The sequence below is a fragment of the Helicoverpa armigera genome, chromosome 22, assembly GCF_030705265.1.
Source record: "Helicoverpa armigera isolate CAAS_96S chromosome 22, ASM3070526v1, whole genome shotgun sequence".
In the NCBI taxonomy this organism is placed as follows: Eukaryota; Metazoa; Arthropoda; class Insecta; order Lepidoptera; family Noctuidae; genus Helicoverpa; species Helicoverpa armigera.
The window spans coordinates 3,655,833-3,672,234 of NC_087141.1; the positions used below are offsets into that span (position 1 = coordinate 3,655,833).

General features: G+C 42.0%; 2 protein-coding genes and 1 long non-coding RNA gene across 3 annotated transcripts; 1 reads left to right on the plus strand and 2 right to left on the minus strand.

Moving 5' to 3' along the window:
* The first annotated feature begins 359 nt into the window (after positions 1–359).
* On the plus strand, positions 360–1,660 carry LOC135118444 (uncharacterized). The gene is made up of 2 exons (XR_010277592.1): positions 360–639; positions 747–1,660. It is a non-coding gene; the product is annotated as an uncharacterized LOC135118444 (long non-coding RNA).
* A 312-nt stretch (positions 1,661–1,972) lies between these two features.
* LOC135118463 (uncharacterized) lies at positions 1,973–3,248 on the minus strand. Its single transcript, XM_064040596.1, has 6 exons — positions 3,136–3,248; positions 2,857–3,030; positions 2,733–2,786; positions 2,436–2,498; positions 2,225–2,360; positions 1,973–2,013 (listed from the first exon to the last, which is right to left on the minus strand). The coding sequence occupies exons 1-6, from the start codon at positions 3,184–3,186 to the stop codon at positions 1,973–1,975; spliced, it is 519 nt and encodes a 172-aa protein (XP_063896666.1). The 5' UTR covers positions 3,187–3,248.
* A 111-nt stretch (positions 3,249–3,359) lies between these two features.
* LOC110370950 (trichoplein keratin filament-binding protein) lies at positions 3,360–15,116 on the minus strand. The gene is made up of 8 exons (XM_064040551.1): positions 14,871–15,116; positions 14,195–14,305; positions 13,671–13,853; positions 7,331–7,475; positions 6,707–6,994; positions 6,051–6,212; positions 5,398–5,589; positions 3,360–5,038 (listed from the first exon to the last, which is right to left on the minus strand). Exons 1-8 carry the CDS (start codon positions 15,083–15,085, stop codon positions 4,847–4,849), a joined length of 1,488 nt encoding a protein of 495 aa, XP_063896621.1. The 5' UTR covers positions 15,086–15,116; the 3' UTR covers positions 3,360–4,846.
* Positions 15,117–16,402: the final 1,286 nt, after the last annotated feature.

Consider the following 16,402-nt stretch of genomic DNA (forward strand, 5'->3'; position numbering starts at 1 on the left):
ATGTACGTGGCTTATATGTGCATATCATGTATAGTGAGACTCTTTGAATCGCTATATCTCAGGAATGGTAAGATTTAGGAGAAAACTGTTAATGCCATTTTTGTAGAAAATTTAAAGATCTACGATTTTGGTCCGATGTCTTTTTTTGATAAAACTTACCGTTTTCGAAAAATAATCAAAAAACCTAAAATTTTGACATTTGACCTCGAATAACTTTTGACGCACACATGGGATCGATGAGGACTTTTAGTATTTTATTTATAATGATCAAATCTAGCTCTCCACCAAAAATCGGCTCTGTGGGAATTTTTGTTATTTGACCACTACTTTTATGTCTATTTTGACCGGGCTATCAAAATAATAACCTAGTCCGTTGTTTTCTGTTGTTTTATCATATTTAAGTATAAAAAAATTAAAAATGTCTTTAGTACGTGATATTTTATGGGAATCTAGTTCTTCTGACGACGAAAATTATAATGATTTACCTAATTCTCGAAAGAAAAAAGTGTATCAACCACGTGTTAATCGATTCCTAAAATGGAATGAGCAGGAGTTCTTGGATAGATTTCGGATTTCCAAAGGTTTAGCACGAGCCCTGGCTTCTCATTTAGCACCATTGCTCCAAACCAGAACCATGAAGTAAGTGCCTGTTTAATAAAGGCTTTAAAAACTATAGTGGGAATATTTGAGTCGTCCTATGTATGACTAAGGTATAACTACATAAACAATATTGTTTTTCTTTTCAGAAACTTTGCAGTTACTCCAGAGCAGCAAATAATAATGGCATTGGAATTTTACGCATGTGGTTCTTTTCAACGCTGCATTGGGGATGCTGCAGGTGTTCACAAATCTACTGTTTGTCGAATAATTCATCGAGTGAGCAGAGCTATAGCCGGACTAAGAACAGACTGGATTGCAATGCCTAAAAATATTGAGGAAATGGAAACTGAGGCCAAAAAATTTTATGAAATATGTGCATTTCCTAAAGTAATAGGAACTATAGACTGCACACATATACCAATCAAATCGCCAGGTGGTGCAGATGCAGAAACATATAGAAATAGAAAACAGGTATTTTCTCTTAATGTGCAAGTAATCACAAATGCTGAGATGTACATTACAAATATAGTTGCTAGATGGCCTGGAAGCTGTCACGACAGCCATATTTTCAACAGCAGTGTCATTAAGGGACGCCTAGAAGATGGAGAATTTGATGGTTTTTGGTTACTAGGAGACAAAGGTTATGCCAATAAACCATATTTGCTAACACCTCTACGTAATCCTGTTACAGAAGCTGAAAAACTGTACAATGAAAGTCATATTCGTACTAGAAATATTGTAGAACGCAGTTTTGGTTGTTGGAAAAAAAGGTTTCCTGCAGTGTCATGGAAACTCAGAACAAATACAGCAAGAGCCCAATGTGCTATAGTGGCAATGGCTGTCCTATATAATATTTGCAAGAAATTGAGAGACCCGATGCCAACATGTTACGACTCTGATAATGAATCATCAGATTCTGATGACAATGACCTGACCTCTGCATATGTTAGCCAGCATGACGAGCATAATAGGAATATGCTAATAAATACTTATTTTGATAGATTACATTAAGATAGACTATGTTTTAAATGAATAAATAAAAAAACTTCAAAAATAAAAATGCATTTTTATTTTTTTCTCAATAGAAAACAAAAGTGCATGGCATTTTCAGATTCCCATAATTCAGAAAGATAAGGATTTTGATGAAATTTCTCCTATACAAAAAGTAAAATGTATCTTAAAATTTATTTTTTCTCCCTTAAAATATCTATTTCAAGTTTAAGTTTATCCACTTCAAGCTTATGTTTTTCTTCATTGTGCCTCAGTAACTGGCTGTGTAATTCATTTTGGTGACTAATAGATAACTTTATCTTTTCCATCTCCAACTCATGAAGGCCATCTAAAACTGTCAGTTTTTTCCTTAGTGCTTGTTTTATGATATTTTCACTCTTCCCTTGTTTTTCTTTATGATACCTAAAATTGAAATAAAATATTAGGCTACACACTCAATAATTAAATGGCCTATTAGCGCAGTCGGTGGTAACCCTGCTGATGTACTAGATGGTGTGGGTTCGATCACCACCAAGGAAAAACACTTGTGGTGAACTCTGGTGTTTTTGTTATATATTTATCTATGTATGTAAGTACAAAGTTTGGCTATAGATTGTCATTTAAAAATACTTACGACTTAGTTGTGGTGCTACTGGTCTCTTTAGTGATGAATGTGGGGCACTAGCATCAAAAACTTCATCTGGGACAATATTTTCAACATTATCAAAACTTTTGTCTTGATCTGTAATAATTGTGTTGACTACAACATCCTGCAAACAAGTTAATATAATTAATTAATGCATCTAATCCAAATACATATTAAATAATTTGGAATACATAAATACCTTGAGTATATTGGGCATGTCATGTTGAATTTCACTATCAGTATTTGTGTCTAGTTTCACTTTCTGTAAAAACATTGCTTTTATTATTAATCTTTTCAATTTATTACTAAATCTAAACAGCAGATTGGTGGCAAATAGTTTTGAATAAATAGTGCAATTTATTTATTTTTTAAATTTTTAAACCTACAAGCTTAGTACTTATAAGTTTTATCACAATCACTAAATATTTGTGATGATATGTAGATAACAGGGTCTAAAAATAATCAAATTATCTTTAACAATTCAAACCCTCATTACTTTTTGTATAGGAGGAATTTCATCAAAATCCTTATCTTTGTGAATTATGGGAATCTGAAAAAAAAGAATATATTTTATAGTATCTCCTTTACACCTTATTTATAATCTGCAATAATTTACTCACTGTAACAATGGAATTTGGGGAAATAATGTCATCATCATATATAGCCTCATTTCCATCAATAGATCCAGACATAATGGATCTTAACCAATCAGTAGCATCTTCTGAATCTGGAGGAAGTGAGGGAGGATTTCCTCCACCTGTGCGTCTCATTTCCTGACGTTCTCTACTTGCTACCTGCAAAATATAATTTCTTTGTTATAACATTAGACATAAATTGATTCATGTTTTTAGAAGGTGAGATTAGTTCACTTCCAAGCAGCGGAAAGTAGGTAGAATTACCTTCTTTGCAGATCTTTTCATATTTTCAAATTTATATTTTAGCTGCTTCATGTTTCTAGGTACTTGACCAACAGCATTAAATTCCTTTGCGATGCAGTGCCATGCATGGTCTTTTTGTACTACTCCCATCAGTTTTTACACATAAGTACATTTTATATTTGTCTACAAGTATCTGCAATCGACTAATCTCTTCCTTAGTAAAATTGACACTTCTTTCCCTGTAAAAATAACAAATACTTTATTCAATGTGGTAAATAACAATAGGCAGTAAGGAATATACCATGAATTTTTCATATGGATGTTTAATTATGTTATTTCACATAGTTTTTTTTTATTTATTGTATGAACAATTAAATAAAACATTTTCTAAACAATGTTGTATGAATAAAAGTGTGGACTGAGATATTATTTTATATAGGACCTAAGTAAAACACGCTTGATTTAACTTGCATAGGCTAAAAGTTATAATGTACTAATGTAGTGGCGCACTTTTTATCAGGTATAATAAATTTAACATAAAATTAAACTCACTTTGTCTTGAAGTCATCCATTATTACTATTACAATATCCGTGCTTGATTCGGCAAACAGACGGACACAACAAAAACACAACAATTATAATAACACAAACCTAACCTCACGAAACGAGATTCGTGAAAATAAATTTGACATAAGGCTCACAGTGTTGTCATAACAAATAATTTTCCCCGTCAGTTTTTAGGGATAATTTATCTTTTTATACTGTCAACCCCATTAGCGTTAACTGTTAACAAAAAAATCATGGTGCAACAAACATTTGTAAAGTTCTGTGGTCATCGTTATAGTTACTGCTAAAATTAATCTTAACTATAGCATTAACTACGCCTGTGGTGCAACTCACTCTAAGATTAACAAAAAAGAATAACCTAACTTAGAACCTATTTTCGTCACCTAACATCCACATTGAATAAAGAACAATAAAGGTACAAGTTGGCAGCCGACCGCAGGCGACAACTGCAGACGACGTGTCGCAACGACACTACTGTTTTCTATGTATTTCTATGAAATTCCCTCCGTAGTTGAATCTGTTGAATGAAGCGACGACATGTCGTCTGCAGTTGTCGCCTGCAGTCGGCTGCCAACTTGTACCTTAATGGCCATCAAGTCAACGAATATCATGAAAAAAGCTAATGAAATGTTAACATAAAAGAAGTAGGTAACTTCCAAATAGGATATACACAGACCTACATCGCATATACACAGAAAATCAAACAAATATAAACTCCTGTAATTTCACAGAACCCTTTGTGAACTACATGAGGAAACCTTCTAAGGGTTGCTTACCAATTTCATAGCATAAAAGCTGCCAATGTTTCAAGCTGATATCAGACGCTATACCCGAGTTAACGATCATTTTTAATTCGTTCTATGTTCCAACGACAAGGCTGGAATGGCGAAAAAATAAACCTATCACCAAGATTCCATAGATTTAATAATAATAATTTTAGTTGTAAGTTTTATTTTATTTTGCTGTGCCCTACAGGGTCCACAATTGTACCTAGCTCTAAGCCAAATTGTAAAACCTACTTTATACATTGTGGAATGCAAATAAATAATATGAGTATGAATACGAGCATGTCATGTCATAGAGACGTGTCATTCCGAGTGATAGGCAAAAATGAAAGAAAAATTAAACGTCTGATATCAGCATTACGAATAAAGAAATAACGAATCTATGTCCAAGCCTGAGTGCTGCCCTCTCGATGTATCTTAGCGATCTCGTTCCTGAGCAGCCTCTCGTTAGAGGCGGCCTCTCTAAGCTCGGCCTCTCTTGCGCAGGTCGCGTCTAACTGCTGTTTTTGTAGGCGTAAGCTGTTTAGTTGAGACTGTAAAGCTGTGACGGTAGCGTATTTTGAGTTTGTCAGCTGGAAGAGAGGATAAAGAAATTCAGTAAATAAGAATTTGAATAAAAAGATAAAGATAAAAGTCATTTATTCAAAGTAGGTATTCAAATATGTACTTCACAAATACTACAAAAATATACTTTGGTAATTTTTCTCCTACAAGACCAGTGTGTCTCTTTTTGGAACAACAAAGTGATTAGGTACGTATTATAGCTGATGAACACAAAGTGCGAACTTTTGTTTGAAGCATCAATGAATACAAAACTTCTAGAAACTAACATTTGATCTAAGTTTTATATTTATGGACCATACTTGCTTATAAATAAGAGATTCAAAAACCCTAAAAATTTAGTAGAGGTAAATATTCTGATGTAACATACCTGTGTCGCTCTTTCATTAGCCCTGACTTCCTCGTGATAACTTTCCATTTGTTCTAGAATCTTCTCTCGCTCGAGCACGTTGAGCCTCTGCTTCTGTCTGTTGGCTTCTATCTTCTCTTCTATCTGCTTCTTCAGAGTGGTGACCACGTCATGCATGAGAAGAGCACGGGCTTCGCGCTCTTTGGCCCAGAGCTGAGAAATAGTGGGTTGGTATGAAGTTGGGTATCTGTATTAAAGTTAATACTGTAGAATATTAACTATATGTACTTACAATAAAACAAAAATTCATAAAATGCAATTCTTTTTAAAATAAGGACTGTATTTTGCTAACACAATATAATTGCAACTGAATTAATTTGCTTGACTTATTGTCTTCTAATTTTATTGAAGTAGTACCAAAAATATCAATTTAATAGTATTTACGGATTCTACCATAGATCTATGTATATGTAGAAATGACAGTGATAGGAATTTTAACAAATGAATACAACGAGTTGTTTGATGCGACAACCGAATTTTAAAGATTTCCTTGAGACCGACAGTGAGAAATTGTTTTAATTTTGACTTGACCAATATTGAAAAATTGTTTAGACCGTTTACTGAGACCACTTTCACCATAAAAATGTTTACCTAATCCTGTTTGTCATTTTTACCTTATCCTGTTTGTCATTGATCTGGCGTGCCTCTCCGTCATACATAGCTTCGATGGTGTTCTGCCGCTGTCGCTCGCGGTGGCGGTGCTCGGCGAGCTCGGCCAGCGCCGCGTCTAACACGCGCTTGTAGCTCAAGCATGTGTCTTGTTGGGCTTCACGCTCCTGGGATATTGAGGATAATAGTTTTAGGGGGTAATGTAAGTTAGTGACATAACGGGAAGTCCATTGACGGCAGCAGTAAATGTGGTACATGCAAGGTCTGACTTCAGTGTGATATACATAGTATATAAGAGAAGATTAATATACTTTTTATTAGTCCAATCGTAATAACGACAGAATAGTATACGAAATTATAGTAGACGATGATGTATTTTATCTCACGAAAGCGGGTTAGCCATTCTCGTTTGTATACCTAAATGCACACGCATTTACTATGACTTGGCAACTCAGCCACTACTTCGCTTTCTTAAGCTTATGTACAAGTACATTTATTTACACGGACAAGTACACAGTTATCGCTCATCCTTTTCGTGAGATAAACATATATTATTAAAGGGAAAGTAATGTGACTGTGCAAAATCTCTCCTTGTCTACTTTTATTTAGCTTAAAATTCGAGTTTTGATCACTACTAATAAATATTAAAAACAGCACATACCTTCAACACCGCCTTACGCAACTTCTCAAGCATTTCCAAATCCAGTTCAATCTCCTTCATCACAGCGACCACTCTTCTCTTCAATTTATACTTATGTAGGCCCATATTCACTATATTGGCATCTCTCTCTGCCACGAGGCGGTTGTGTTCTCTCTCTCTTTCGCACGATATGAACTGTAGCTCATCGAGTATGAGTTTCTCTTTCTCTTCTTGTTTGCGCAAGCGTTTTACAACTGTCTCTTTTTCGGCTAGTTCTGCTATCTGCCCTTCTAGGCTTTCGCGGAGCTCCTGCAGAAGATTTATAGTTTTAAACTTATGAAGAAATGTTTAGTGTTCACTGCATGTACCATGGAAAAACAATACCTAAGTGGTTGCATTTTGACCGTAGCAGACCTCTGCGATAAATTAAATGTAAATGATAGAAGAAATTCACATAATTGAAGCAAATTACAATATGTAGGAACGGGACTCAATAACCCCTTTGTATGTATGTATGCTTATTTTATTAAACAAAAATAATCTTTTCAGATAACAATTTAAGAATAGGTTTAGTCGTTCAACACTTTGTTATCACAAATCTATTTATTATTTTTTTACAAAACTCTATTAATTATCAATACCAACTTTAACTTGTTGCTCTTTCTCCTTGAGCCTTTCCTCCTCGATCTGTATCTGTCTGCGCAGCATTTCGTCTCTCTCCTGCAGAGTCTTACGCGTCTCCTCCTCGTCTTTTTTCTTCTGGACTTCTTTTTCCACTATTTGCTCCATCCTGGAAGATATCATATACATATTTATTCTATAGCCAAGTCTAGTTCAGGAATTGGAGTAGGTTAAAATAATTGGAATTTCTTTTGCTTGCCATATATTTTGATTATATGCACGATGGTATGAAAATGGGGGATGTTAGTGGATAATTAACAGCAGCACAGGTTGTTCAATCATAAGGCTAAGCAACGATTGGCACCGTGGTCCGTGGATGAGTGACCATCTTGTCTTACCAAAGTGTACTGGGTTTCTCAGGTAACTGGGATGAGGAGGTCAGATAAGCAGTTGTTGCTGCATGTAAAACACGGGTACCTACTAAGCTGCATCTGGTTAGACTTACCCGTACAACCCCAATTTAGTAGGGAAAAAGCAAATAGGCTGTAAATAATAACACCGGCCATTACAACTGTCACTATCTAAAGATAACTTTGAGATATACTTGGCTGTTATTATATTATAGTATCAACCTACCACGCAGACTTGCACTTGCCATTAGCGACATAAGCGCTAGCAGCCCGCAGCTCGGGCTGGCGCATTCTCCACGCGTGATGCAGCCGCAGCTCAGCCTCGTGACGCATCAGCTGCTCCTCCTTAGCCATGATGCCCTGGTTGATATACTAACTAGTTATAGTATCAACCTACCACGCAGACTTGCACTTGCCATTAGCGACATAAGCGCTAGCAGCCCGCAGCTCGGGCTGGCGCATTCTCCACGCGTGATGCAGCCGCAGCTCAGCCTCGTGACGCATCAGCTGCTCCTCCTTAGCCATGATGCCCTGGTTGATATACTAACTAGTTATAGTATCAACCTACCACGCAGACTTGCACTTGCCATTAGCGACATAAGCGCTAGCAGCCCGCAGCTCGGGCTGGCGCATTCTCCACGCGTGATGCAGCCGCAGCTCAGCCTCGTGACGCATCAGCTGCTCCTCCTTAGCCATGATGCCCTGGTTGATATACTAACTAGTTATAGTATCAACCTACCACGCAGACTTGCACTTGCCATTAGCGACATAAGCGCTAGCAGCCCGCAGCTCGGGCTGGCGCATTCTCCACGCGTGATGCAGCCGCAGCTCAGCCTCGTGACGCATCAGCTGCTCCTCCTTAGCCATGATGCCCTGGTTGATATAACTAGTTATAGTATCAACCTACCACGCAGACTTGCACTTGCCATTAGCGACATAAGCGCTAGCAGCCCGCAGCTCGGGCTGGCGCATTCTCCACGCGTGATGCAGCCGCAGCTCAGCCTCGTGACGCATCAGCTGCTCCTCCTTAGCCATGATGCCCTGGTTGATATACTAACTAGTTATAGTATCAACCTACCACGCAGACTTGCACTTGCCATTAGCGACATAAGCGCTAGCAGCCCGCAGCTCGGGCTGGCGCATTCTCCACGCGTGATGCAGCCGCAGCTCAGCCTCGTGACGCATCAGCTGCTCCTCCTTAGCCATGATGCCCTGGTTGATATACTAACTAGTTATAGTATCAACCTACCACGCAGACTTGCACTTGCCATTAGCGACATAAGCGCTAGCAGCCCGCAGCTCGGGCTGGCGCATTCTCCACGCGTGATGCAGCCGCAGCTCAGCCTCGTGACGCATCAGCTGCTCCTCCTTAGCCATGATGCCCTGGTTGATATACTAACTAGTTATAGTATCAACCTACCACGCAGACTTGCACTTGCCATTAGCGACATAAGCGCTAGCAGCCCGCAGCTCGGGCTGGCGCATTCTCCACGCGTGATGCAGCCGCAGCTCAGCCTCGTGACGCATCAGCTGCTCCTCCTTAGCCATGATGCCCTGGTTGATATACTAACTAGTTATAGTATCAACCTACCACGCAGACTTGCACTTGCCATTAGCGACATAAGCGCTAGCAGCCCGCAGCTCGGGCTGGCGCATTCTCCACGCGTGATGCAGCCGCAGCTCAGCCTCGTGACGCATCAGCTGCTCCTCCTTAGCCATGATGCCCTGGTTGATATACTAACTAGTTATAGTATCAACCTACCACGCAGACTTGCACTTGCCATTAGCGACATAAGCGCTAGCAGCCCGCAGCTCGGGCTGGCGCATTCTCCACGCGTGATGCAGCCGCAGCTCAGCCTCGTGACGCATCAGCTGCTCCTCCTTAGCCATGATGCCCTGGTTGATATACTAACTAGTTATAGTATCAACCTACCACGCAGACTTGCACTTGCCATTAGCGACATAAGCGCTAGCAGCCCGCAGCTCGGGCTGGCGCATTCTCCACGCGTGATGCAGCCGCAGCTCAGCCTCGTGACGCATCAGCTGCTCCTCCTTAGCCATGATGCCCTGGTTGATATACTAACTAGTTATAGTATCAACCTACCACGCAGACTTGCACTTGCCATTAGCGACATAAGCGCTAGCAGCCCGCAGCTCGGGCTGGCGCATTCTCCACGCGTGATGCAGCCGCAGCTCAGCCTCGTGACGCATCAGCTGCTCCTCCTTAGCCATGATGCCCTGGTTGATATACTAACTAGTTATAGTATCAACCTACCACGCAGACTTGCACTTGCCATTAGCGACATAAGCGCTAGCAGCCCGCAGCTCGGGCTGGCGCATTCTCCACGCGTGATGCAGCCGCAGCTCAGCCTCGTGACGCATCAGCTGCTCCTCCTTAGCCATGATGCCCTGGTTGATATACTAACTAGTTATAGTATCAACCTACCACGCAGACTTGCACTTGCCATTAGCGACATAAGCGCTAGCAGCCCGCAGCTCGGGCTGGCGCATTCTCCACGCGTGATGCAGCCGCAGCTCAGCCTCGTGACGCATCAGCTGCTCCTCCTTAGCCATGATGCCCTGGTTGATATACTAACTAGTTATAGTATCAACCTACCACGCAGACTTGCACTTGCCATTAGCGACATAAGCGCTAGCAGCCCGCAGCTCGGGCTGGCGCATTCTCCACGCGTGATGCAGCCGCAGCTCAGCCTCGTGACGCATCAGCTGCTCCTCCTTAGCCATGATGCCCTGGTTGATATACTAACTAGTTATAGTATCAACCTACCACGCAGACTTGCACTTGCCATTAGCGACATAAGCGCTAGCAGCCCGCAGCTCGGGCTGGCGCATTCTCCACGCGTGATGCAGCCGCAGCTCAGCCTCGTGACGCATCAGCTGCTCCTCCTTAGCCATGATGCCCTGGTTGATATACTAACTAGTTATAGTATCAACCTACCACGCAGACTTGCACTTGCCATTAGCGACATAAGCGCTAGCAGCCCGCAGCTCGGGCTGGCGCATTCTCCACGCGTGATGCAGCCGCAGCTCAGCCTCGTGACGCATCAGCTGCTCCTCCTTAGCCATGATGCCCTGGTTGATATACTAACTAGTTATAGTATCAACCTACCACGCAGACTTGCACTTGCCATTAGCGACATAAGCGCTAGCAGCCCGCAGCTCGGGCTGGCGCATTCTCCACGCGTGATGCAGCCGCAGCTCAGCCTCGTGACGCATCAGCTGCTCCTCCTTAGCCATGATGCCCTGGTTGATATACTAACTAGTTATAGTATCAACCTACCACGCAGACTTGCACTTGCCATTAGTTACATAAGCGCTAGCAGCCCGCAGCTCGGGCTGGCGCATTCTCCACGCGTGATGCAGCCGCAGCTCAGCCTCGTGACGCATCAGCTGCTCCTCCTTAGCCATGATGCCCTGGTTGATATACTAACTAGTTATAGTATCAACCTACCACGCAGACTTGCACTTGCCATTAGCGACATAAGCGCTAGCAGCCCGCAGCTCGGGCTGGCGCATTCTCCACGCGTGATGCAGCCGCAGCTCAGCCTCGTGACGCATCAGCTGCTCCTCCTTAGCCATGATGCCCTGGTTGATATACTAACTAGTTATAGTATCAACCTACCACGCAGACTTGCACTTGCCATTAGCGACATAAGCGCTAGCAGCCCGCAGCTCGGGCTGGCGCATTCTCCACGCGTGATGCAGCCGCAGCTCAGCCTCGTGACGCATCAGCTGCTCCTCCTTAGCCATGATGCCCTGGTTGATATACTAACTAGTTATAGTATCAACCTACCACGCAGACTTGCACTTGCCATTAGCGACATAAGCGCTAGCAGCCCGCAGCTCGGGCTGGCGCATTCTCCACGCGTGATGCAGCCGCAGCTCAGCCTCGTGACGCATCAGCTGCTCCTCCTTAGCCATGATGCCCTGGTTGATATACTAACTAGTTATAGTATCAACCTACCACGCAGACTTGCACTTGCCATTAGCGACATAAGCGCTAGCAGCCCGCAGCTCGGGCTGGCGCATTCTCCACGCGTGATGCAGCCGCAGCTCAGCCGTGCGCATCAGCTGCTCCTCCTTAGCCACCCTGGTTGATATACTAACTAGTTATAGTATCAACCTAGCACGCAGACTTGCACTGGCCATGACATACGCTAGCACCCGCAGCTCGGGCTGGCGCAACCGTGACCCGCGCTCAGCCTCGTGACATCAGCTGCTCCTCCTGCTGATGCCCTGGTTGATATACTAACTAGTTATAGCAACCTGGCTTGCACTTGCATTAGCGACATAAGCGCTGCAGCCCGCAGCTCGGCTGGCGCATTCTCCAGCTGATCCAGCCGCAGCTGGTTGACGCATCAGCTAACTAGCCATGATGCCCTGGTATAACCTACCACGCAGACTTGCACTTGCCATTAGCGACATAAGCGCTAGCAGCCCGCAGCTCGGGCTGGCGCATTCTCCACGCGTGATGCAGCCGCAGCTCAGCCTCGTGACGCATCAGCTGCTCCTCCTTAGCCATGATGCCCTGGTTGATATACTAACTAGTTATAGTATCAACCTACCACGCAGACTTGCACTTGCCATTAGCGACATAAGCGCTAGCAGCCCGCAGCTCGGGCTGGCGCATTCTCCACGCGTGATGCAGCCGCAGCTCAGCCTCGTGACGCATCAGCTGCTCCTCCTTAGCCATGATGCCCTGGTTGATATACTAACTAGTTATAGTATCAACCTACCACGCAGACTTGCACTTGCCATTAGCGACATAAGCGCTAGCAGCCCGCAGCTCGGGCTGGCGCATTCTCCACGCGTGATGCAGCCGCAGCTCAGCCTCGTGACGCATCAGCTGCTCCTCCTTAGCCATGATGCCCTGGTTGATATACTAACTAGTTATAGTATCAACCTACCACGCAGACTTGCACTTGCCATTAGCGACATAAGCGCTAGCAGCCCGCAGCTCGGGCTGGCGCATTCTCCACGCGTGATGCAGCCGCAGCTCAGCCTCGTGACGCATCAGCTGCTCCTCCTTAGCCATGATGCCCTGGTTGATATACTAACTAGTTATAGTATCAACCTACCACGCAGACTTGCACTTGCCATTAGCGACATAAGCGCTAGCAGCCCGCAGCTCGGGCTGGCGCATTCTCCACGCGTGATGCAGCCGCAGCTCAGCCTCGTGACGCATCAGCTGCTCCTCCTTAGCCATGATGCCCTGGTTGATATACTAACTAGTTATAGTATCAACCTACCACGCAGACTTGCACTTGCCATTAGCGACATAAGCGCTAGCAGCCCGCAGCTCGGGCTGGCGCATTCTCCACGCGTGATGCAGCCGCAGCTCAGCCTCGTGACGCATCAGCTGCTCCTCCTTAGCCATGATGCCCTGGTTGATATACTAACTAGTTATAGTATCAACCTACCACGCAGACTTGCACTTGCCATTAGCGACATAAGCGCTAGCAGCCCGCAGCTCGGGCTGGCGCATTCTCCACGCGTGATGCAGCCGCAGCTCAGCCTCGTGACGCATCAGCTGCTCCTCCTTAGCCATGATGCCCTGGTTGATATACTAACTAGTTATAGTATCAACCTACCACGCAGACTTGCACTTGCCATTAGTTACATAAGCGCTAGCAGCCCGCAGCTCGGGCTGGCGCATTCTCCACGCGTGATGCAGCCGCAGCTCAGCCTCGTGACGCATCAGCTGCTCCTCCTTAGCCATGATGCCCTGGTTGATATACTAACTAGTTATAGTATCAACCTACCACGCAGACTTGCACTTGCCATTAGCGACATAAGCGCTAGCAGCCCGCAGCTCGGGCTGGCGCATTCTCCACGCGTGATGCAGCCGCAGCTCAGCCTCGTGACGCATCAGCTGCTCCTCCTTAGCCATGATGCCCTGGTTGATATACTAACTAGTTATAGTATCAACCTACCACGCAGACTTGCACTTGCCATTAGCGACATAAGCGCTAGCAGCCCGCAGCTCGGGCTGGCGCATTCTCCACGCGTGATGCAGCCGCAGCTCAGCCTCGTGACGCATCAGCTGCTCCTCCTTAGCCATGATGCCCTGGTTGATCTCTTGAAGAGTTGAGGTGGGGACTTTGTTGAGGTATGAACTGAAATTAAAAAATATATGTATGAGTAAATATTCTGAAAAAAGTGAAAGGAGTTTTAAATGCATCTCCAGATAGTTCAGCGGAGGAGTCAGGTAAGCTGCTTTTCCCCCCTTACACTAGAATTCAATAAAAAAGCATATAGCATAATACCTGTATGTATATACTAGTATCTAGTTTTAAATCTGGTTAGTATCTATATATTTTAGATTTACTACAAAGTTTAGATTTTATTAAAAACATGATCTTATGGTACCTGGCTAAGTGCTTTGTTTAAACTATCATCTTATCTATACCTAGAACTAAAGCAGGTATTGGTGGAAAGTTGGTAAGAAAAACCTTACCCATTTTTATAAAACTTGGGCTGAGCTGCTAACTTTTTAAGTTCCTGTTGAAACTGCATGTTTTCTTGGAACAACATTAGCTCCAGTTTTTTACGCCGCTCCTCGAGTTGACTAAAAAATATAAACAAAAACATTATACCTATACTATATCATATCTCATATAGTTATTAATGGAATTTAAATGTTTATTTCCTAGTAAGCTTGTATTATAACAATATCCTTTAGATATAAAAAAGACATATGATAGAAGTTTTTTGTTGCTTATTTTTAGATTGGTAGTAATGTGGTAACTTAACTTTTTTGTCAGTTCTGTTTTACTAGTTCAGTGATCTTACAAGGTTATATGACAAAAAAAGTGTTCAAAACATAATCTACCAAATAAAAAAATATAAAAACTTTCTGTAATAAGTATGTTATTGCAAGATAAATATTTTTATACACACTAAACAAACTTCTAAGTTTAAAGCCATACAAACTCAGAGTAGCTTCAATGAACATAAGACAGAATATAAATTGACTTAGTTAAGCTTGTATTATAACAAACACTAGTTTGATGGTTGAATATACTCTATTCATGAATAAATTTATTTTAAATATTTTTATGGATAAAAAGCTGTCTTTCTACACACTACATTTTTCATGATTAAACAGCTTAATAATTAACAAATCAACTTACGCAGCTCTTATCTTCCGCTGACTCAACAGCTCAGCTTCCTTATTAGCCTTCTCATAATAATCCTCAGTGGTCCACTGCTCATGATGCCTAGACTTAGTAGTGTGGATCTCGAAGTACGAGGCTACCTTCTTCAATTCCTCGGCACGTTTGAGCTCATTGTCACGACGTTGAGCGGCTAACGCTTGCAGCTGCCATTGTGGGCGGGGACGAGACATTTTCTTGATGATATAAAAATAGTAAATTAAAAATACCTGTAAAAAATAATACATTTATTTGGTCAGTAGGCCATCTTAAGGGTGGATCTTTAGAAAGGTTTCTATTAAAAATTGGTGTTCAGCTAGCTAAACATGACTCAGTAAAGTGGAGTCATGCCAACTGACATTACCTTGGAATTATGACAAAGGTTACTTACCTTACTATTATTTTTCTAATTCTTAGTTAATTCACGAAATAGATTTGTTCAATGACTAGGTAGGTAATGACATTAGCGAGGGTAAGATTTATTTAAAAATCAACCGACAGGCAAAGAATGTTTGTTTCTAAAGTGCAACACTTATGAGCAACACACTGAAGAACCTTTTAGTACAAAAAACCACAACACAAACTCAAGGTAATGACCGAATATGGAATAATTTCCGAAACAAAAGTAAATGAGTCACTTTGCGAGATCAATACATACCAACCTCTTTGGTTGACTGCACACAGTTTGGATCTCCTTCGTACTGATTCAACTCACTTACATGACGGTTACATTCGCTCGCGTGGGTGCTAAAACGAGCCGTAATTGGAATATGTGAGGTCAGACAGATTACGTTCAATTCAATTTACTTCCTTGTAAAATTAATTTTCATTGCGGGCATTCACGCAATTTCAAATAAAACGTTGCGTTGGTAAACAAGTTTATGTCAAAGTCAAACAAAGTGACAGTTGTGTGTTGCTTAGCAACGGGTGGCGTTCCGATTCACATAGGTAACTGTCAGTTTTTTTTTTTGTAACAAATTCATAAAACTTGTGAAAAATTCATAAATATCGCATATTACATCGGTAATCAAATGAGGACAGGTTCGCGATGTTAATAAAAAAAATGTTTAAATAATAATATGTATAATATAAGGAAGGAAGAGGAAGAAGCCACCCCTTCCACAAGATAGGTCGTATGAAAGAGGCGGCTTCTAAATTCTCAATTCCTTATTCCATGAATTATATAGTTTCATGATTGGCTTTTAGCCTGATGCCTATAGTAACCAAATACATAAGATTTTATTGGTGCGCCTGATTATTTCTTAGTTTATATTTTGCGTTATTCATTGCTACTCTATTTATTGTAGGAGTTTCAGCTTTTCACCGTAAACCACACAAGAGAGGCCAAAACCCAAGTTTAATATTACCATATTACAGAACTAGCTGTTTTCCCGCGGCTTCCCCCGCATCTCTTGGTATTTACTGCCTGCACCGGTATAAAATATTAAATACAACCTATATTACTAGGGAAGTTTTTGGTCTTTTTAGAAGTCGGCTCTATTTTTTCGAAG